Source organism: Bidens hawaiensis, unplaced genomic scaffold (assembly GCF_021521415.1).
Source record: "Bidens hawaiensis isolate Kalapana, Puna unplaced genomic scaffold, B.hawaiensis_p1.1 tig00018576_1, whole genome shotgun sequence".
In the NCBI taxonomy this organism is placed as follows: domain Eukaryota; kingdom Viridiplantae; phylum Streptophyta; class Magnoliopsida; order Asterales; family Asteraceae; genus Bidens; species Bidens hawaiensis.
The window spans coordinates 425,065-446,717 of record NW_027492814.1 but is presented as its reverse complement, the minus strand read 5'-3'; the positions used below and the strand labels follow the sequence as shown (position 1 = coordinate 446,717).

The 21,653-nt window shown below is 34.5% G+C and overlaps 3 protein-coding genes and 1 long non-coding RNA gene across 4 annotated transcripts; 1 reads left to right on the top strand and 3 right to left on the bottom strand.

The window, feature by feature from the left end:
* Positions 1–4,184: 4,184 nt before the first annotated feature.
* On the top strand, positions 4,185–9,497 carry LOC143556452 (serine/threonine-protein kinase BSK5-like). Its single transcript, XM_077045763.1, has 9 exons — positions 4,185–4,191; positions 4,961–5,096; positions 5,194–5,327; positions 5,851–5,956; positions 6,035–6,120; positions 6,992–7,180; positions 8,459–8,623; positions 8,882–8,995; positions 9,189–9,497. Exons 2-9 carry the CDS (start codon positions 5,060–5,062, stop codon positions 9,429–9,431), a joined length of 1,074 nt encoding a protein of 357 aa, XP_076901878.1. The 5' UTR covers positions 4,185–4,191; positions 4,961–5,059; the 3' UTR covers positions 9,432–9,497.
* A 1,335-nt stretch (positions 9,498–10,832) lies between these two features.
* Positions 10,833–12,633, bottom strand: LOC143556451 (mitochondrial import inner membrane translocase subunit TIM10-like). The gene is made up of 5 exons (XM_077045762.1): positions 12,579–12,633; positions 12,150–12,202; positions 11,539–11,577; positions 11,388–11,457; positions 10,833–11,022 (listed from the first exon to the last, which is right to left on the bottom strand). Exons 1-5 carry the CDS (start codon positions 12,621–12,623, stop codon positions 10,972–10,974), a joined length of 258 nt encoding a protein of 85 aa, XP_076901877.1. The 5' UTR covers positions 12,624–12,633; the 3' UTR covers positions 10,833–10,971.
* A 3,247-nt stretch (positions 12,634–15,880) lies between these two features.
* LOC143556450 (uncharacterized) lies at positions 15,881–17,277 on the bottom strand. The gene is made up of 3 exons (XR_013139378.1): positions 17,120–17,277; positions 16,448–16,490; positions 15,881–16,180 (listed from the first exon to the last, which is right to left on the bottom strand). It is a non-coding gene; the product is annotated as an uncharacterized LOC143556450 (long non-coding RNA).
* Positions 17,278–18,734: 1,457 nt separating this feature from the next.
* LOC143556457 (tubulin beta-2 chain-like) lies at positions 18,735–20,914 on the bottom strand. Its single transcript, XM_077045767.1, has 3 exons — positions 20,497–20,914; positions 19,734–20,003; positions 18,735–19,641 (listed from the first exon to the last, which is right to left on the bottom strand). Exons 1-3 carry the CDS (start codon positions 20,888–20,890, stop codon positions 18,962–18,964), a joined length of 1,344 nt encoding a protein of 447 aa, XP_076901882.1. The 5' UTR covers positions 20,891–20,914; the 3' UTR covers positions 18,735–18,961.
* Positions 20,915–21,653: the final 739 nt, after the last annotated feature.

Genomic DNA, 21,653 nt, shown 5'->3' with positions numbered 1-21,653 from the left:
ATATTTTTTCAAACGCCTTTTGGTCTAAATACTCTTTGACCATAAACCGAATTTTCAATCTCTTTTACTCGTCATTCTAGTCTGTTTAGAATACATTTTGATTTTTGCCTAGATTATTTCTTTCACCTAGGATCACTTGTTGAACCGAACTCACCCGGTTCACTCGCTTAAGCCACTTTATTCTTTATCTTTGCGCGCTTACTTTTATGTGAGTTTCATAACCCATTTGTTTACTTTTATTTTTAGGGTGTAGCATGTACAACCATTTTACGCTTATTACATTTTCAACACTTTTCACATATATGTCAATGAATGTGTGATTCTTACATGATTGTTCAAGCTTTGCTTGTTAAATGTTATGTGTGTTTACTTTATGTTGATTGTGGTAGATACACTTACACATGAGCATACGCATATGCTATAGTAGTTAAACGTCCTTGTGATGCATCTCACGCTACCCTATTAATTTGGCTTTATGCCAAATAGAACGGGTCTACTTTTATGTTTACGCATTTACTTTTATGTTTGTTTTATGTTTGAGTTATTACATTGTGACATGTGATCCGTACATTTTCATATCTATATTCTTACGAAATTTCACCAACTATCGTGTTGACAAATTATTATTTTCATACATGCTACAGGTTGAAAGTATTTCGAGGCAAAGATCACATAGTTCGACCTTTAAGCTATTATTACAAATAAACGAACTATTGTCTTGTTTTATTTTATTTGATGTAGTGTTCTATTGCATGTAACAATTTGATAACTTTACTATGAATAAATGTTTGTTATCACTTTAGTAGTGTTGCGTGCTATGAAAAATCAACATTGTGCCCCGGCATATAATCCGTCGTCGGTTGAGGTGTAACAATAACCGAAATCAGAAAGAACCGGCATTTTAATAAAAATAAAAAGAGGTTTTGATTAACCGGTTTTAAACCGATTCGATGCTCAATACTCAAAACCGAGCGGTTATAATCAGGTTGGGACCGGTTTTCTGCTAACGATTAATAACCAAAACCACTTTCGGTTAATAATTGGTTCCTGTTCGGTAAAAAGGTTTTTCGTGCACAACAACCTTATGTTGAGATATTAAGAGGTCTGACCAATTAATAGGTAGCCTATGAATCAGTCAACATGCTTTTAAAACTTGCTCATTAAGAGGCTCCGTGAACCATTAAGAGGTGTCTTTTAGATGAACCAAACACGCTCTACCTCTTATCGGTTCAGATGCAGCCTCTCAAAAAGGCTATCAAACAACCCCTAAAAGTTTATTAAGGAACTTTTCCTTACAACACTATTAGACCAGGAGGTTTGCCCGTGCTATGCAACAGTAAGCCTTTATATTTCCTTCTCACTCAAAATGATATATAAACGGGAAATAGTGCATAGAATGCTAAAATATTGGTGACGATCAACCATTGAAAGTGAAAAAATACCGTACCAATTATTGTGGTACCGCACCGATTCAGAATTGGAAGTGAAAAAATACCGAGGAATGTAAAATCAACTAATACTAACATTGGCAACCATAAAAATAAAACATACTGAAAAATACCAAAATTGGCTCGGTACTGTTGTTGTTAAGCCAGTACAATACCAGTTCAAATATATCATGAGGCTGCTCGTTATGGGCGCCTTGGAGGGGGGGGGGAGAGAAGGGTGCCGAAGGAGGAGGAACACCGTCGGGGCGCTGTGGAGGCGGGCGCGGAGGGGGGGAGGAGCGGCCATCAAACGACCGGCGCCTTCTCTCTCTCTCTCATCCACACACATACATATATATTTATATATATAATGGGGCTTTAACCATCGCGGGCGTTATGGAGAATGGCTTCGAAGCCCCCGGTGCCCACATGACGCATTTTCTTTAGTAGAGAAATCAAATCATATAATAAATAAAATAATACCATAAAATAAAAATAAATAATATGTGCCGACGTGTGAATTGTATAGTAAATGTTTCTTTTATAATATTACACTAGAAAATCAAAATCATGGACTACTTCGAAGTCCGGATTAGTTGACGAGTGACGACCAGAAGTTATATTTTTCAGTCGGTGAATATGTGACAGAAGCATGACTACTTTTTCAACGAAGAGCTTGTATGTGTCTAGAGGCATATCTCAATTACTACAATAAATAAGTTATTTTATTTAATTAAATTAATTAAATAATAATTAATTAAGCCCTTCAATTAATAAAGAATCATATTAAAAACACGTGATTCAAATATTAATTGAAAATACCTAAATAGTAGCCATACGAAGAGAAGTCGGAGTTGAACAATCATCTCACAGTTTTAAGTTGTGGTTCATGACTCGCTTTATCAAATATAGAAAATATTCACTTCAAATCGAATTATTTACGAATAACGAAGCTTATTGAGTACATTCAGTTTATAAATGAGTTGAGCTCGAGCCAAGTGAATTGATTCATTTATTCACTCGTTTAATATATATCCAAATTTTAGTGGTTATAAGTTATAACTTAATATTAATTTAATAATAAAATATATAATTCACGGGCCTTCAAATATTAAAATAAATATTAGATTTAATTTTAGTTAAAACAAGTTTGCTAAACAAGTAATGAGCTAGCTCGAGCTCAAATATCAGCTTGTTGTGATAAACAAGCTAAGCCAAGCTAGATCGTTCAATTTTAAGCCTAAACTCAAACTGAAGTGGATTCAACATGTTTATATCCCTACCTAATTTACCTTATTTATCTTTTTTTTTTCTAGAATGTTAGTTAGGCTTTAATATAGTTTATTCCATTGATTTGGTCTACAACCAAAACAGCCAAAACAATAAAAATAAAGATTGTTTTTTAGTCGTTAATAATGCTAAATTTTCTTGTTAATATATATTAATTAATGCATAAAACATTAAAACATGTGACATATATTTTGTGGAATTCATTTTTTGGCTGCATCATATTATATGTTTCGCGGTACCATCCTTCACTTTATTCATATTAAATTCCTATATTTGAAAAAAAAAATATCATAGATAACATGAAAATTAATACTTGGGTTTGCACCCATAATTAAAAGCACACGAAAAGTTTGATTTAAACAAATTTTTAATTGATTACTTAAAGATCTCTCTTTTTTTACTCATGAGTAATTGAGCCCAATTTAAACACTGAATATCCGAAGCTTCCCATAACCGAATTTTCTACCCACTGAGCCCACTCGATGGTTGGTGGCAGTGTACCCATGAACCCAATTCAACTTGAGGGCACATCCTGAGTACCCTTATTTTTTATTTTTTTTTTATTTTTAACATCATTTGGAACTACTTCTAATATCTGAGTAACACTTTCTAAGACGGATATCAACCATCCATATTAATTTTGACACCTGAAGCATGACTCACTCATCAAGGAGGAACCTACCACTATAGGAAAACCCCTTTGAGTTAGGTTTTGAACCTGACATCTTAATATCTTAGTCTTTAACCGTCACCCCATATCATTGGACTAGAACGTCTGCTGTCTCGGATTGATATCTTTTTATTCAATATATTCGATAAATAAATATTAAAAGGTGATCTATCATAAATGATGCATTAGAAAGTCACAACTGGTACACATAACATGTATATATATATATATACTAATACTATGAGAATGATTATGATGAGTTTGTGAGAGAGAGGAAATACCCATGTCCTTTCCCTCATTTTCGGCAATATTATTTTACTCCTTCCTCCAATTCATATTATAAATAAATAAATAAAACCCACCTGTTGTTTCCTTGAAGCAACATCATATCATATCATCAATGGCAGCAGCTCGTTGTTTCTTCTTCTCTTTCTGCGGCTGGTCCAATCTCAAATCCAACGATACCCATCCCTCTGATCATCATCTGGGTTGGTATTACGTACTATATATTCATTCATTTCTCACTTTAACTTTCAGTTCTCAATATGCACATATATTATAATGTGTTCCACGATCAATGTTTCAGAGAACGGTGATGAGCAGCTAAAGCTGCCAGCTTTTAAGGAGTACAAGTTTGATCAACTTAAAGCCGCAACTGATGGGTTTGCTGTGGAGAATATTGTGTCTGAGCATGGTGAAAAGGCGCCTAATGTTGTGTATAAAGGAAAGCTTCAAGACGATGATCACTTGATTGCGATTAAGCGGTTTAATAAGTCGGCTTGGCCCGATCCTAGACAGTTCTTGGTATTATTTTTACGTGTCCTTTTTGCATTTTGTTGGTGAATTTTGAAAATTAGAAACACGTAAGGTCCCAAAGATTAGATCTGGGGAGATTATTAGCATCATTGTGGGACCCGTTTTCAGAATCGGACCTTACATAGAACCTTAAAAGAACTAAATGTTTAATGAACGGTTCGTGAACCGTGCGACATGAAGTTCCTTTATTTTAATAAAGGAGCGGATATGAACAACATTGTTTATTCATTTAATTAAACGAATGATTCGCTTAAGTTCGTTTACGCTTTGTTTATATATTTATTTAAATTTTTTAGGTCCATTACATTGTTTTTTTTTAATTGATTTTTAGGCCTAACAGATTAACAGATTGATGTTCATGTTTGCTTTTAATTGGTTTTCGATCAATTATGTTTGTTCACCTATATTTTCCGTCATGAACCATTCGTTTATGCTTTAAACGAACATGAGCATATTCATTTTCTTAACAAACAAACATGTACAAGAAAACCTTTTTCGTTAATCGTTTGTGTTCGATCGCTTTACAGGCCTAGTTCCGACCAGATATAAGAACTGGATGATTAAGTTTTGTTATTTTAAAAATTTTGAAAGTATATTCTCTAATTATAATAGTACTCAATTATTTATTTAAATACATTCCTCACCTTTATTAAGTTCATTAGTTTTTTCTTTAATTTTTTATCTATATGCTTAATTATTTTTCATTATTTTGGTGGTCACTTGACCAAAACATATATTCATTATTTTGGTTTTATAGGATGAAGCAAAAGCAGTTGGTCAACTCAGAAGTCAAACATTAGCCAATTTATTGGGATGTTGTTATGAAGGAAATGAAAGATTATTAGTAGCAGAATTCATGCCTCATGAAACTTTGTCAAAACATCTATTTCATTGTGAGTCATTAGTTATTGACCTTTATTGCAAGTCTTGATGTTTGACTTTACTCATAATTTATGCCTCATGAAACTAATAGCGTTTGAGTTTATTCAGGGGAAAGTCAACCGTTGAAATGGTCAATGCGGTTACGAGTGGCTTTGTGCTTGGCACAAGCACTAGATTATTGTAGTGGCAAAGGGCGGGCTTTGTATCATGATCTTAATGCTTACAGAGTGTTGTTTGATAAGGTATGATGCGTTGTTATGGATCAAAATTGATGAACGAGTGAGTTGACTTGCTAATACGTTTTTTGTTGCTTGTTTTATATGAATGCTTAATGTGTTAATGTGGATTATAAATAAATGTATCAAAATCTTTGAATAAAACAATTTCTATGTGTAAAAAATATGAGTTAGGGTGACTTTTGACTTGTTCTCCTTTATCTAGACTTTTTAATTTGACTCATTTAGAGTTGCTCAAAAAGGTCACACATTGCTCGAAATCGGCTAGCTTGTATACGAGTAGAGCCGCCTTGGTCTGTAAACGAACTGGGCACGAGCCAAGGTCAACAATCTTGTGGCTGGCTTGAAATCAGCTCGTTTGTAAACAAGACGAGCTGAGCTGGGTTGGTCTATAAGCAAGCCGAGCCTGAGCCACCCTGGCTCAGCTCGGCTTGTTTACAGCCCTAGAGGCCTAGAGTCGTTTGAGATACGACATAGCCGGATTCGACCTGTTTATATTCTATTGAGCTCTTATTATTATATCTTTTAGGAGTGCAACCCGAGGCTCTCGTGTTTTGGTCTAATGAAGAACAGCCGAGATGGAAAAAGTTATAGCACGAACTTAGCTTTTACCCCTCCCGAATATATGAGAACAGGTATGCCAAATAATAGAAAATAATTTAAAGAAATTGTGTTGGTAGAGTTGACTTATGTTGACTTTGTTATGTTTGCAGGTCGAGTGATAGCCGAAAGTGTAATATACAGCTTCGGCACCATACTACTTGATCTTTTAAGCGGAAAGCATATTCCCCCGAGCCATGTAAGCTCGTTCGATTTTTTATTTATTATTTAGGACCAAAAAATCGATCTGCTTTTATAAAAATTGATCTCTAAAGGTCCAATAATACTTAGTTTTAGATTTTCACAAATGCTAATTTTATCTGTCGGTTCGTTAGAATTAGGTGTGTAAACAAGGCAAGCTGCTCATGAGCTACTCAAGATTAGCTCACTAAAAGCTTGAACCAAGCCAAGCTTGAACAAGCTGAGCCTAAACATAAAATAAACAAGCTTCCAAGGTTCATACACCGATCCTAATTTATATATATAAATTTAAAATTAATTATTTATTTAATATATTAAATATATGTTACATAATAAAATTAATTATCTAAACGTAAAAGTACCTTGCTACCCCTCCTTTTAACTAGTATGAGAGGTTTGATATTTCAATTTCGCAAATGCTTATTTTATCTATTTTTTTTTTATCTATTAGTTCCTTAGAATTATGGCTCTAAAGTGTAAACGAGCCGAATTGTTCGTGAGCTACTTGAGATCAGCTCACTAAAAGCTCAAACCGAATCGAGCTCACTAAAAGCTCAAACCGAATCGAGCTAAAATGAGCTCGAGCCTTAAAAAATGAGGGTGTTTAATTAACAGACCTTCAAGGTTCATAAACCAAGCCTATTAAAATCAATAATATGTATTTAATATATCAAGTATATTTTACTTAATAAAATAATTTATATGTATAATTATGATAAAAATAACTAAATAATATTGTGTGCTTGTGTGTTTATAAACAAGTTACAATCATAAAGGTATGTATAGATAATTCTACATGTATATGAGTAAAATAATTATAAATGGTATCAAAATAAATAAATAATTCTGTGAACACTTGATGTTTGCAGGCACTTGATTTAATAAAAAGCAAGAATTTTCCGATGCTAACCGATTCATGCTTAGAGGGTCAATTTTCTAACGATGATGGAACCGAATTGGTTAGAATTGCATCGCGATGTTTGCAATACGAACCCCGAGAGAGACCTAATGCCAAATCGGTCGTTACCGCATTTACACCACTTCAAAAACAAACAGATGTAAGTCCACTTGTTTTTTTTGTCGTAGTAAGGGGTATTTTGGTCATTTCACACCCACTTAACATAAAGAGTTAACGCCCATTCAAGGCGGGGATTATTGGATTAAACATGTAATTTCCAGGAAAAATGCATCAGTTTTGTAAGATGGGTATACCACGGGGCCCAACTATGTAATTATTTTATGTTATTATTTTTTTATAGAGGGTAGAGATCGGATTTTATAAATAAAGGAAAAGCATTGTTAGGGGTGTTAAGCGGGTCTTGTTCGTGATATGGTGGTTCCAATCTGACATGAACCCTAAAATCATGTCAAACACGTGAACTCGAAAACGATACACATAATCCGGGCTGACCCGGACATGGTCCATTTGACCCGAAAATTTTTTATTCTTTTATTTTTTTTGGTCATGTATTGTTAATTTTTATACAGTTTTACATAAAAATGATACAAATTTATATTGAACAATTATATTTTAGTTATAAAATCTTATTTCATTTTTCTTTAGTTCTAAATTTTGACATATACACAACCAATTTGATTTATTACATAAAACACATTTTAAAAAAGAACAAAATAAAAACTAAATGTGTTAAGCGGGTCAACCCGCGAACTCATCGGGTCAAAACAAACATAGCCCTTTTAGCTAAACAGGTTTGCGTTGTTTGACCAATTCTGTTTATACTTTATACCAAATACAAACCCGCAAATTTGGTGTTATTTTGTGTCATGTCAGAAATTCGCACGGCTACATTGTTTCAAGGCTAGAACAAGAATAAATATTGTAGTAAAAAGACTTAAGTTACAATAAAACAGATACAAATAATGAGCATCATCATCGTATTCAGTATATCCCACCAATAGCAAAGCTATGGTAGGGTCTGAGGAGAGTAAGATGTAGACAGTCTTACCTCTACCCCATAGGAATAGAGAGGCTGCATCCGGTGAGACCCCCGGCTTGATAGTAGTTTTGCATCAAGCCTTGGACCAAGGCACATAACATTCAACCATCGGGACACCGGCCGATTGGTGCATGTACCCTTGTCTTTCGACTGTCAACGCCACCACATGATGCCTAATTAACCTTCCGTCACTTTTAACGTTATTTTCACAAGATTAGTAAAATAACGTCAACATTAGTGCAATTTCACTTTTGCCCATCCGAGGGTTCACACATATACATTATATGCGCGGACCGCAAGCTGGGCGCAGATACAAATAATGAGCGTTGAACATTATTAGAATGTTGTTTTTTGTTCTTATTTAGTGATGTTTAACAGGTTCCATCACTTGTCTTGATGGGAATTAATAAGGAATCTACACCTGCAACACAAATATCAAACTTGTCACCACTTGGAGACGCGTGCTCGAGATTGGATTTAACGGCCATACACGAGATACTTGAAAAGATTGGATATAGTGGCGACGAGGGGGTTACAGATGAGGTATTTCCTCAACCACAATATCACATATAAAACTATAACAACGGTTTTTCTAGGGTGAGCATGAGAACCCGTTAGGAAAACTCTTGGGTCGCACCAGTACTGACTACTGAGTGGGAGTAGGTACAGTGCAGCTTACGCTAGACTGGTGGTTTTCAAGGGGTTAAGACCTCTGTACTAGCCATATTAGTATTTGTTCAACATCATCTCAGATTCCAAAACAAGTTGCGAATTGTTTTTTATTTATTTTTATTTTTGTAGCTATCGTTCCAAATGTGGACTAGTCAACTACAAGATACATTAAACGGTAAGAAGCATGGGGACAATGCTTTTCGAGCCAAGGATTTCACTACCGCTATAGAATGTTACACAAACGTAAGTGAAAAAGGGACTACAAAAGACATTTTTTTTATTCCTTTTAACTGGTTGATTCTTGCTATTTTGTATAGTACGTATAAGAGTCCGAAGTGTAAATAAAAATAAAAGAATGCATAGAACCTCATACATCGTTTATTCAAAAAATCAGATCACCACTGATATAATATATTTTTTTTAATCGTATCTCCAGTTCATTGAGAGTGGAACAATGGTGTCACCGACGATGTATGCAAGGCGTTGTTTGAGTTATTTAATGATAAACAAGGCACAAGAAGCATTAGGAGATGCAATGCAAGCGCAAGTGATACATCCCAATTGGTCGACTGGTCTTTATCTTCAAGCAGCCGCTTTATTTAGCCTTGGAACGGACAATGATGCCCGTGAAACGCTTAAAGATGCGGTTTTGTTGGATTCTGAGAGCGAAGGAAACTAAACGTGTGTAGAGTTCGAGTTTTGTTTTTATGTCCCTAGGAAATGTGCATTCTTTCTTCACATTAAAGCCAAGAGCTACTGCTGTAACGAAACTAGTGAGTGTAATGCTCGTTCACTAAATTAAATGAGTTAAAACCATTGTTTTCAATATTTAATACTTGTATGAATTGCAACATGTTTTCTTCAAATGAGTAAAAAATCGGACTAAATTCGTTACTGATAACATAACTTTAATATTATATAACACAGTAGTTAATAATAAAAAAAATAATAACTTAAAAGTTTGCATGTTTTTACCATACAATATAGAACCATAGAGAACTAATTCTATGATAACTACCATACAATATATATATAGAACCTATATATATAGGAATGCTTAATATAGAACCATAGAGAACTACAATAATTGTATAAACGTGGTATATAAGATAGTTATGTCATCACATAGCCGGTCATTATTTGACAAGAATTGCATAAAAGTGCTTATGCACCTATATATAAAAGTGTTTTAACACAAAACCAATTCTATGATAAACTGCATAAACACTTGCATTAGTGATCACAGCTATAGCAAGAGAGGAGATTGCATGGACCATAACTCAAAAAACAAATACAAGTAATTACCAAGTGTGTATATTATATATGCTAATATTTGACAAGTAAATGTTTGTTATTATACTTTAAAAGCGATCCAGAATCTAATTGAAATCTTTGAAGGGGTCTTCATTCTTCAAGAATAAAATGAAGACTTATACTCCTTGATTATTTACCGAGTCAAGTCAATTTGTACCAGCAAACAAAAACCCGTGATTCGTTATTTGGTAGTTTATGATTTTATCATGTTATTTGGTAGTTTATGATTTTATCATATTATAGACCGAGTCTAAAGTAAACAAATTGTTTCTCGAAGAGCATACTGCTTGCTTAATCACATCTATTTGTTGGTGTGGCAACTTAATTTCAACACAAACAAATATCATTTAGTGTTGAGTTATCATATCTAACTTCTTTAAAAAAGGAGGGCGTCCATGTTGACTTTGTAAGTAAAGAGTCTGTGTTCGCCTGTTAGGGATGACTTGTTAAACCTACTTAATTAAGCATGCCGCCTATCAACCTATATAATTAGCAGGCCAACCCGCTTACTTGTTTACTACCCGTTCAAACGATTTATCACATCCTACGAACATACGTTTATAATTTGATTACTACCCACCAAACCGTCTATTACGTTTAGATAAATCAGTCAAACATGCAATCAGGTTTACACATTTTTAGAGTGGGTTAAAATTAGTGTTTTTAACACGAAGAATAAAGTGGCATGTGTTTAGGTTGAACAATTTAACTCATCAACCCGACAAAATTAACACCAAACGTAATATAATCCTTGGATACAAAAAGGAAGCACATAACTTTAGGACCAAAATATTCCCAAAATTTGTTTCGGGTACAAAATCATTTATGAATCATAAAATCTAAATCTGCAAAAACAATTAGGATAAGATGTGGTCCAACTTTACTGGAATAACGAAAGCAACGATTCACATTGGTGGCCTGCCAGAACCAAGCAACTGCCCGACAAGATTTGTCACCTGAAAATGATTTCACAGAAAAACACAATTTAATAAATAACAAGAGATACAACTACATCTTATATCCTAACAGTGCAATAGTTGATTCACACTCTTCTAGACTATTAATCAAATAATAAAAAATATAAAAACAACTGTATCTTATATGTAATATCCCTATTATTTTATATTCTGATATGACTGTCTTTATTGCGCATACAAATTTAAGACTATATCATCTTGTGATCCTTTGTTTTCTATATTACAAAGTTAAAGGCTATATTATCTTATTAACAGGATGTTAGTAAGTGTAATCATTATTTAAAACGGGTATACAGTAATAAAGACTTATTGCATGCCAAGATATTAAATATTAGAAAATGTACCTGCCAATATTTTGAAACACAACGATCAATGCAACTGGTTTCACCCATGTTTAACTCGGGCTCTTTGTACCTAAAACAAATAGGTCGTTTAAAATAGCACGTTCAAATTGGTTACTGTCTTTGAAGTATATTCATTGTTAAGAGACAATACCTTTTCTCAGCACACTTAGCAAAACATGTCTGGGTAAGCCTGCATCAAATTACGCATTTAATATGTTAAATAGAAACTTCCTTAAACATAAAAAGGCTTCTTAACATTTGACCCTTGAAAGATGCAAAAAGTTAAATGTGACAAATAACAAGTGAAAACAATCTTAGGTCATTAATTCTAAGCATTTTATTATCCAATCTATAAAGAAAGCACAAGAAACTTGATACGATTTGGTCAAACCAAGTTTCCATAACTAATTAGTCCGTCTTTTAGAAGTTAAAAACTTATTTGAATGTAATCAATGTCAAAGGTAAGATAGGATGACGAATTATCATTTAGACAGAAACACAACTAGCTTTCAAGCAAGCACGTTTCAACTACAGCAATTCCAAGTTTAAAAAAAAGGGCACTTTACATCTAGAAAAGAGCCTATAAAATTCAAACAAACTTATGTTTTCTTAATAAAAGATATGTGAAAAACACTACAGTGTTCTTGTATCAGTCAATAGCATCATGCTTTAACTAATAGATGGTGAAATGTATCACAAAAATGGCATATAACAATTCATATTAAAAGAAATCAAAATTATCTAATATTTCAAGGATCTTACTTGTTAAACAATTCAACCCTGTACTCCATCTCCTTCTCTGCCATTCCAAAGATCTACAAACAAACCATATTTAAGCATTAAAGCAATCACCATCAAACAATCCTTCATTTTCAAATACAATAATATCATGGTTGTAAAATCCCGTCTAGGCGCCGATTAATTGCTAGTTGCCGACTAAATGCTACTTAGTCAAAATTGAATATATCATATATGTATATGTATATGTATATTTGAAAAATTATATACAAATTCCATCTGATTAATCCCACCGCCGGACTATCGCCTACACCACTGAATAATCCCATCAGTCAGTCTATAACTCCATGATTAACATTATCCCTCCCTAAACCCTAACCCAAATTCAGTTAAAATCAAAGTGAAGTCGTACAAAATCTCAATTTCAAAATAAAGAAAGAATATTAATATTACCTGTTCTTTGTCTGCTGCAGTCGTTGTATTGGTGTTGGCAGCCATTGTAGAATACGAAGAAATTGACGGTAACCTGCAAAAATTAGAGTACGGATTAAGAAGATGAATGAAACAACCATAATAATATTTATAATATAGAATGATCTTTGATTTCGTAGTGTTGTACCTACCTGCCTGTAATGTAATGTAATGTAATGTAAGAGAGGCGATTCGCAAAGATCCGTGAGTTTTTTTATTTTAGGGTTTTAGCAACCAAAAAGAAAAGAAAAGAGGGGTTTTCTGCTCTGATTATTATTTTTCCATTTGGACCACAATGGTTTTAGTTTTGACACTTTCGTCTCTCTTCTTTCCAGTCTTTACAGATGTGGAAAGTTAGCTCAGGCTCGAAGTTAAACGGACTAACTTGGTTGAGATAGATCATCTCGACGGAGTTGAACTTTGAGCTCGAGCTCGGCTTTTATAATTCTAGTTACCTAGTTTAAGTTAAAATTACTTAACATTGAAGTAAAAGTTTAACATTAAGGAGATAGATTAGTGGCTTATAAACTATATTATTTCGGGTTATTATTATAATTGAATTAGGTTGTTTATAAACATTAATTGAGCTTATTTTGGTTCAATTTGGGCTCGTTTACAAACCAGACAAGCTTGGCAACGAGTCAAATATGAGTAAACTTTTTTAAACTTCTTTTGGCACACGTGACTTACATATCCAACAATAATACCACTCTCTTTAAAGAAATATTTGTAATGTCTTCGAGAAAAGTTTGTGATCTATATAATTTCAATGAAACAAATTTCTCTTTACATCAAGATATATAACTTTTCTTCGAAACAAATTTCTCTTTACTTCCCGTGTCTTCAAAGCAAGGACCTTTGGATATTTAAGAGACGTTTGTCTCTACCTCTACACTACCAACCCCAGTGATCTCTACTAAGGTGCTGTTTGTTTTTTCATATGTAAAATGTCTGCAGTCTGCGGACCACATCTGTAGCAGAAGAGGTGGACCAAATCTCTGCACTCTGCAAGAAGAAGACTGTTTGTTTTTTAACGTCTGCAGACTGCTAAAATTTTCAATATAAGCTTTCTACCAAAAACACAAATTATCTAGCAACAATTAAAAATATATAAATCCAAATTAATGCCTCTGAAGTAGCAAATTATAAAACTTACATTAACAATTTTCCACGTGAATGTTTTTTCCTCCAAAAGTTTCTTCAATTATTTTCGAAAGCAGATAGTTTATACATGATGAATGAAACAAGCCAAAACTCGAGCTTAAAACAACTCACAAGCCGATGACATAAACCTAAACTTTCTACAAATCTTTTTCAACTAAAAACTTTCTATAGACTTTTTATAATCCTAAACTTTCTACAAACTTTTTTCAACTAAAAACTAATAATACTTGAACAATTATGCAAAATTATAATTGAACAAAAAAAAACTAATCAATTAACAACTCAATTGAACAAATCAATTAACAAGAATTCAATTAACAAAAACTTAATAACTTAATTAATATCTGATGGAAATAATTAGTTTAAAAGAGGCTGGAAGAATATGGTCCAAGTCTACACCAAGAAGAGGGCTCACAGACGTTTTTTAATGAAACGTCTTCGAAAAAACAAACAGTTTGCAGAGGGCAATGTCTGCGCATTGTCTGCGCGCTACAGACAAAAGAGGTCAGGAAGATCTTTTGTAAAAAGACAAACACCACCTAAATCAACTTAAAGTTAGTAATCTACAACACAATAACGTAATGTTTCTATATATTAATTTTTTTTATTATAATTTCTATCATCACGTACCCAAAATTTAAATAGTTATATGATTTAATATACAATAACCTATATGTAACAACATAAAAATTACGTATACCACCAACAAGAGTGGCAAGAATACATTTAGGTATTTAAAGTCTCCGGGTAGAGTTTACCAGTGGAGAAATGGCAAGAGTGCTTCCATCCAAGAATATTAGGTGTCAAATTTTTTTTAACCACCATAAACTTAACTACTATCAAACTCTTTTTAACAACTTCAAGAACTCATTTAAATTCACAAAAAACCTAAATCATAACTTGGACCACCATCCAAATATGGCACACAAATTCTTCATTCTGTTCTTTCTAGCCCTACTTTTGCTTTTAGTCAACAGCAATTCTGTTATTGGTGTTGAACCAAGTTCCGATGACTACGATTATGATTACGACCATAACTATAATAAAAGACTCAAATGGTTTATCTCCATGGGAAGTCCAAGATTTGCCCCAGGAACCACGTCCCAATTTCTATAGAGATCTTAGAAGTTGTTTGAAGACGTTAACACAACGGTGCAACACTCGTTTGTACAACTATGTGGTGTCGAGGCAAGAGATTCATAGACCATGTTGCAAAAAGGTGTACGAGATGGAGATAGGGTGTCTCGAGTCACTGGCGTGGCTGTTGACTGGGGCCAATTATGAGTATCAAGCAAGACATGTTGATGAACTGTTTAAGGAGGTCTTGAATATGTGTAATGGTTTCGAATAATGACTCTCGGGTGTAGAGTATCTTTTTTTACACAGAATTCATGACTTGTTGGAAGTGTTAGAAACTAGCCTTGTAATCATATCACCACTAATACAAAACTATGTTAAGCATGTGAAAAAATACCATAAACAGACATTAGGAGTGTAAACGAGCCACTCGTGAGATAGGCGTATGCATAAGGTGATTAGCTTCAGTTTTGAGGCCTAACCAAACCGAAACCGAAATTCAACTTATACTGGAAGTTTATCTATACACAATCAGTTCAGTTCAGTTTGGTTAATTCGGTTACATCACACTTCAAACCCAAAACCAAACCGTAATTTTTGGTTAATTGGAACCAAACCATCTCTTAATTGTTCTCTTCCGTTAAGTCAGTTAATTCAACTATATGCTCACCCCTATCATGAGTTACTCGAGTTTGGCTCGCTAAAAGCTCTAGTTTAAATTAAAGTTCGTTTAATAAACGGGCTATAGTTTTACATACCAAGCTTGATTAGGCTCATCAACCTAAATGAGCATATTATGATTTCTATACAAGTATAATAAACTTTATTTAATATAAAAATACACTATATATTAAATAGTATTATATATAATTTTAATCTAAAATATTTTAAAATATTATACACGCATAAAAGTATATAATAAAGCCAAGCTCGAGCTTATGATATAGAGTGCGAAACAAGCTACGTTAAGTTAAACAAGCAGAGCCCCAACTTACGGAAGTCTGGCTCTCCTTTATACTACCCGGCACTAATCCACGGGACCACATCAAAATTTCAATGTGCTAAAACAAAGAGCAATATTCCAAGTGTAAAATTGATCCATCAAGATCACAATTAGTTCTAATCCATATCAAACACTAGCATTCTTGAAAATGGTAAATAAAAATTTTCAACCAACAAAAAAGATTAAAAGAAACACCTTCAAGATCATCATGCAGCTTGAACTTCGGGTTCAGATTGTGGTTGAGGTGTTGCTTGCTCGGCTTTGCTTGAGTTAGGAATGTACTTCCAACAACGCTTGTGAACGCCACTAATTTTCTTTGGAGCATCAGCAGCGGGTATACCTATACAATCATCAACATAGATAAACCTTAAAAGAGTTTAAGTATGCATTTATGTATATAGCACTATAACTATACATATATTGAATATAATAACTAATATACAGAACCAGCAAGTTACATAGCAAGTTAAAGCACTAAAAAGCCACACGAACAATTTAATTGCATACAAAACAGTATATAAAACAGGCAATTTATTTGTAACCTTGAAGATTGCAGATGCAAATGCAATACAGGTAACAGTTACTTAAAAGAGAAATCATAACTCACCGTCTTTGTGAACAATTCCCCACGCTTTTCCATGTTTACCATCCTGAAAATCAAACCAATTAACAATCACAATCACCTTTCAACCTCAAAATTGAAACCATGTAAAAACCAATTAGCATCTGATTTTGCAATGCAATCAACATCATTTCTACAGAATTAGAAGTGTAGTTTGTTATTTGGAAGTAACTAGCAGCTCAAGAAGTACTAGGAGCGCAAACGAGAGCCAAGCCCGAGCGCCTCGTTTTGACTTACAGGTGGCTCGTTCCGACTTCTGAGCACTTTTTCCAAAGGTCAAGCTCGGTTCGTGTGCTCTTTTTTTAAAACTTAAGCTCGGCTCGTTTATTATGTATTAATTAATTTATATACATTTTATATATTTTGAGAAAAGGCAAACGAGCAACCTCAACTTGAGCTCATGTGCAGTATCTTAAACGAGCCAAATGCCCAAAAGAGTTAAACCTTAAAACAAACAAGGCTCGTTTTCGATAACTGGTTTAACATTTGATATTGCAATGTAATTAAGATCACTTCTACAAAATCAGAAGCCTAATTGATTAATTAGAATAGAAGTAACCATGACCTCAAAAACCCTAAAAACTCTTGAAAGCCCTAAATCAAAAGACGCACAATACAATACAATACAATACATGAAATGTAATAATAAAAACAGACCTTATAGAGATTGATCTTGGTGATCTGATAGGCAACGCCAGACCAGTGAGTTTTGGCCATGTGATAGCCGATGCCCCAATTAGGAAGAAACTGAGCCACCTCGAACAAGTTCTTCTTCTTCTTTCTCTTAGATTTCGACACTGTTGAGCTAGGGTTTGAAGAAGATGTGCTTAACGTTCGTCTGATTAAGTTTGAAGATAGTAACTGCTTCCATGAAGCTACTGATCTGGTCGCCATTTTCTTCCGCTCTCTGTTTCGGCGAGTTTAGTTTTTGCAATGAATGTAGTTTGTAACTTTACATGTTCCATATGCCCCCATATAGTTTGTACACAATTACATTTTTTATCATTATTCTTTTTATTTCTATGTTATGGCACCAACACAGAATGTTACAACATGTCTTCGAGCTAACCTGGGAAATGAGACGGACGACGTAGGTTTGCAAGCGAAAAGTTTGTTAGCGGCAACTGTCTGTAGAGGGAGCTGTGAAGAGAAGAGATTTTGTTTTTTTTTTTGTAATGGGAGCTCCTAACGTGTTTATCGATACAGGTAGCAATGTAAGTTTATAATATTAAGGTCGTTATTACTATTTGGTCTAAAAATGTTCAGTCAAATTTAGATGAGAGTAAATTTAAAAGAAGCAATAACGAATAAGCAAAATGCTTTCGAAATAAGAAATATAACTTAAAAGAACCAATTCTTCAAAGAGAATATACAATCAAAATTAATGTGTCAATTGATTATGCAAAACAAATAAGGTTGCCTATGCAATGGTTCCTACTTTCTACTTACCTATAATACTAACTATTAGACTATCTGTAGTGGTTTAACTAAAAGGGGAAATAAGACTACCTCGTCACTACCACATAGGCATGGGGCTTTCACTAACTATTCCACTAAAAACATGTAATGATTTAACTAACAACACAATTATAATTTAATCTTTTTTTATATATAAAAATGTAAGAGGATGAAATTGATTGGATGAATAAAATTATGACCCCCACACTCCAAGTTTATCCGCCTATTAACCCAACGGGGGTCTTTCCGTATTTACCAGCACGCAATACTCAAGATGGCGTTACTAGTTTTCTACTTACTTCTATCACCTGTGATGAAATTAGGGTGGTTCAAAATGTCTCGAATGAAGAAAAGCAAAAATGAATGTGATTTTTACATTCCCATGAGATAAAAGAGATGCCTAGCAATTTCTTCGGCATTCCTACACAGCAAACAATACCAGGAAGAAATAGATATGTTACTTCTATGCAGTGCTTCTAAAGTCCTATTCTTTGTTGCTCTGCTCTCCAATTAAAGATTAATCTTTCCGTTTGATATATTCACAAGAAAACTCTTCCTCTGAGCAATTCTCATGATAAGAGAAACCCCATTTTCAATTATCTTTATTCTCATGATAAGAGAAACCCCATTACATCAGGGTAAATTTTCTTAATTTTTCTGCCGAGCCTTATTAAAATGCTTTGAACTTTGAGGCCAACTGAATTTTAGTTTTTATTTTGGTTTGAAGCCCAACTAAATTTGGTTTCAGATTTTCAATTTCGGCTTAAGAAACCTTCAAACCAAAAGTAAAACTAATTGTAGACTCGTAGCAAAACAAATATAAAACAAACAGGTATCAAAATCAACATTATAATCCATAAAAACAGCAAACTACATAACCATATTGTCTCAAGATCAATAACATGTCTAAACTGAAAATACAACTTCAAATTCAAAAGAACGAATCCAAACAAGTAACCCTGATAGATTCAATGGCAGTCGAGATTACAACCATAATAGCCACAGCCACAGCCACAACACAGCTAGCAAAAGCGCAACTCATCACTCCTCATACTCCACCCCTTCTTCTTCATCCTCGTACTCACCTTCCTCATCAGCAGTTGCATCCTGATACTGCTGATACTCAGACACCAAATCATTCATATTGCTCTCTGCCTCTGTGAACTCCATCTCGTCCATCCCCTCACCGGTATACCAATGCAAAAAGGCCTTCCTCCTGAACATAGCAGTAAACTGCTCGCTAACACGCCTAAACATTTCTTGAATTGATGTCGAGTTCCCGATGAATGTCGACGCCATTTTCAAACCAGTAGGCGGGATATCGCAAACAGTTGATTTCACATTGTTTGGGATCCACTCAACAAAGTAGGAGGAATTCTTGTTTTGAACGTTAAGCATTTGCTCATCGACTTCTTTGGTACTCATCTTGCCACGGTAGATGGCAGATGCAGTTAGGTAACGTCCATGACGTGGGTCAGCAGCACACATCATGTTCTTAGCATCCCACATTTGTTGAGTGAGCTCAGGGACGGTTAAGGCACGGTATTGCTGAGACCCACGGGAGGTGAGAGGGGCAAAACCGACCATGAAGAAGTGGAGCCTCGGGAATGGGATAAGATTGACTGCTAGCTTTCTTAGGTCAGAATTGAGCTGACCAGGAAACCTTAAACAGCACGTGACTCCAGACATGGTTGCAGAGATCAGATGGTTAAGATCACCAACTGCACGTAAACAAATTCACAATTAATCAGTATAAATAAAATCAATAAAACAATAACAAAAAACATGTATCGGAATGGTTGTGAAAGTTTACAGCTTGGAGTGGTGAGTTTGAGAGTCCTAAAGCAAATGTCATACAACGCTTCGTTGTCAAGAACCATACACTCATCAGCATTCTCAACAAGCTGGTGGACAGACAATGTGGCGTTGTAGGGCTCGACAACAGTGTCGGAAACCTTTGGCGATGGGAACACAGAGAAGGTCATCATCATTCTGTCCGGATACTCTTCTCGGATCTTTGAGATCAGAAGCGTTCCCATACCAGATCCCGTACCACCACCAAGGGAATGACACACCTGAAAACCTGAGGAAAAAAAAGAACATATAAAAATTAAAAATGGCTAAAAATCAGAGATAACAGATCTGGTATTATTACCAAAACAATTCAAAACGGATTCAATGAATACAGATACAAAAGCTTCACATAATCTGCTGATGCAGTAACCATAACTTGCTTTAAACAAGTTCTAGAAAATATCTACAAACACTTGCAGATAGAGTGTAGATCTAGCATTTCAGCCCCACCACAATATTTAAAACATTCTGCAGACCCACAGTTAACAGTCAAAACCTATAAACACTTTGCAGATCTACAATCAATACAATAGATCTATCTTTCTACCAAGTCAAACTTACAGCAAACCTGCTTCACAACATCATTTAACAGATTCATACAGTTTACAGATCTACAACTAGCATATAAAACACAGATCTAGCATTCCTATCAAACAAATAAACATACAAATACACCAGATCCATAACTTCAAACACCATAACAAATCACAATAAACATATACCTTGCAGGCAGTCACAGTTCTCAGCCTCCTTCCTGACCACATCAAGCACAGAGTCAATCAACTCAGCGCCTTCAGTATAATGCCCCTTGGCCCAATTGTTACCCGCACCAGACTGTCCAAACACAAAGTTATCCGGCCGGAAGATCTGCCCGTACGCGCCAGATCTGATGCTGTCCATGGTTCCAGGCTCCAGATCCATCAGCACGGCGCGTGGAACAAACCTTCCGCCACTCGCCTCATTGTAGTACACGTTGATTCGCTCAAGCTGAAGCTCAGAGTCGCCGGTGTACTTTCCGGTGACGTCAATCCCGTGCTCAGCACACACCACTTCCCAGAACTTGGCTCCGATCTGGTTGCCGCATTGCCCGCCTTGAACGTGAAGGATTTCTCTCATTTTTTTAAGAAAACTGAGAGAAAATTGGGAATTAGGGTTTGAGAGTGATGAGTGAAGTAATTAGTGAAATGGGGTTTTGTATATATATAAAATAGAATAGATAGATAGATACAGGGACATGTAAATTTGTGATTACTGAGTATAGTATTTTGTGCTTATTTTATTGCGTAATGTACAAGTGGGGGTTATTATGGTGGTGTGGGATTAGTGTTTTGTGATCTGGAAATGGGTTTGTGGGGTCGAAGGTCACATGGCTCCAGAAAATTTTGGTTTGATTTTTGAATTTGGAAATGGGGGTAAGTGAAAATGGACGGGTGAGATTTGATTCACGTTGGGGAGATCTGACGGGTGTGGGAAATTTAAATGAATAGTTTGTTTTTGAAGGTTTGTGAGGTCCACTGGGTGCGATGCAGAGGAGTATTGTCACAGGGGTCGTTTTCGGTACGGCTATAAAGTAAAGATAGGTTGGATCATTAAATATCTTTTTCTTTTTTTTTAAAGGTGATGATTAAATAAATAAAACTAAATTTTTAAAAGGATTCTAATATTTTTAAAACTTTTTACGTTTCTATTTCGTCACCTTTTTAAAAGGATTCTAATATTTTTAAAACTTTTACACTGGATAGAAGTTTATTAGGTTTTAAAATTAAAATTAAATTAGTATGTATCATCACAATAATGCAGAGCTGGTAATTTATAACACTAACCTGGTAACATAACACGACACAAATATTAGCAGACTTGGGTATAAGTTTAACAAGTT

Bases quoted from the DNA above. Each gene is read 5' to 3' on its own strand.
- LOC143556452 (XM_077045763.1), top strand. From the start codon at position 5,060: ATGCCTCATGAAACTTTGTCAAAACATCTATTTCATT. The intron at 5,328-5,850 runs GTATGATGCGTT...TATATCTTTTAG, and splicing joins ACAGAGTGTTGTTTGATAAG to GAGTGCAACCCGAGGCTCTC. The intron at 7,181-8,458 runs GTAAGTCCACTT...GATGTTTAACAG, and splicing joins CACTTCAAAAACAAACAGAT to GTTCCATCACTTGTCTTGAT.
- LOC143556457 (XM_077045767.1), bottom strand. From the start codon at position 20,890: ATGAGAGAAATCCTTCACGTTCAAGGCGGGCAATGCGGCAACCAGATC. The intron at 20,004-20,496 runs GTATATGTTTAT...TTTTTTCCTCAG, and splicing joins GAACTGTGACTGCCTGCAAG to GTTTTCAGGTGTGTCATTCC. The intron at 19,642-19,733 runs GTAAACTTTCAC...GTTTACGTGCAG, and splicing joins CAAACTCACCACTCCAAGCT to TTGGTGATCTTAACCATCTG.
- LOC143556451 (XM_077045762.1), bottom strand. From the start codon at position 12,623: ATGGCTGCCAACACCAATACAACGACTGCAGCAGACAAAGAACAG. The intron at 12,203-12,578 runs GTAATATTAATA...GTTTGTTTGTAG, and splicing joins CTGCAGCAGACAAAGAACAG to ATCTTTGGAATGGCAGAGAA. The intron at 11,023-11,387 runs GTACATTTTCTA...AATCATTTTCAG, and splicing joins GTGTTTCAAAATATTGGCAG to GTGACAAATCTTGTCGGGCA.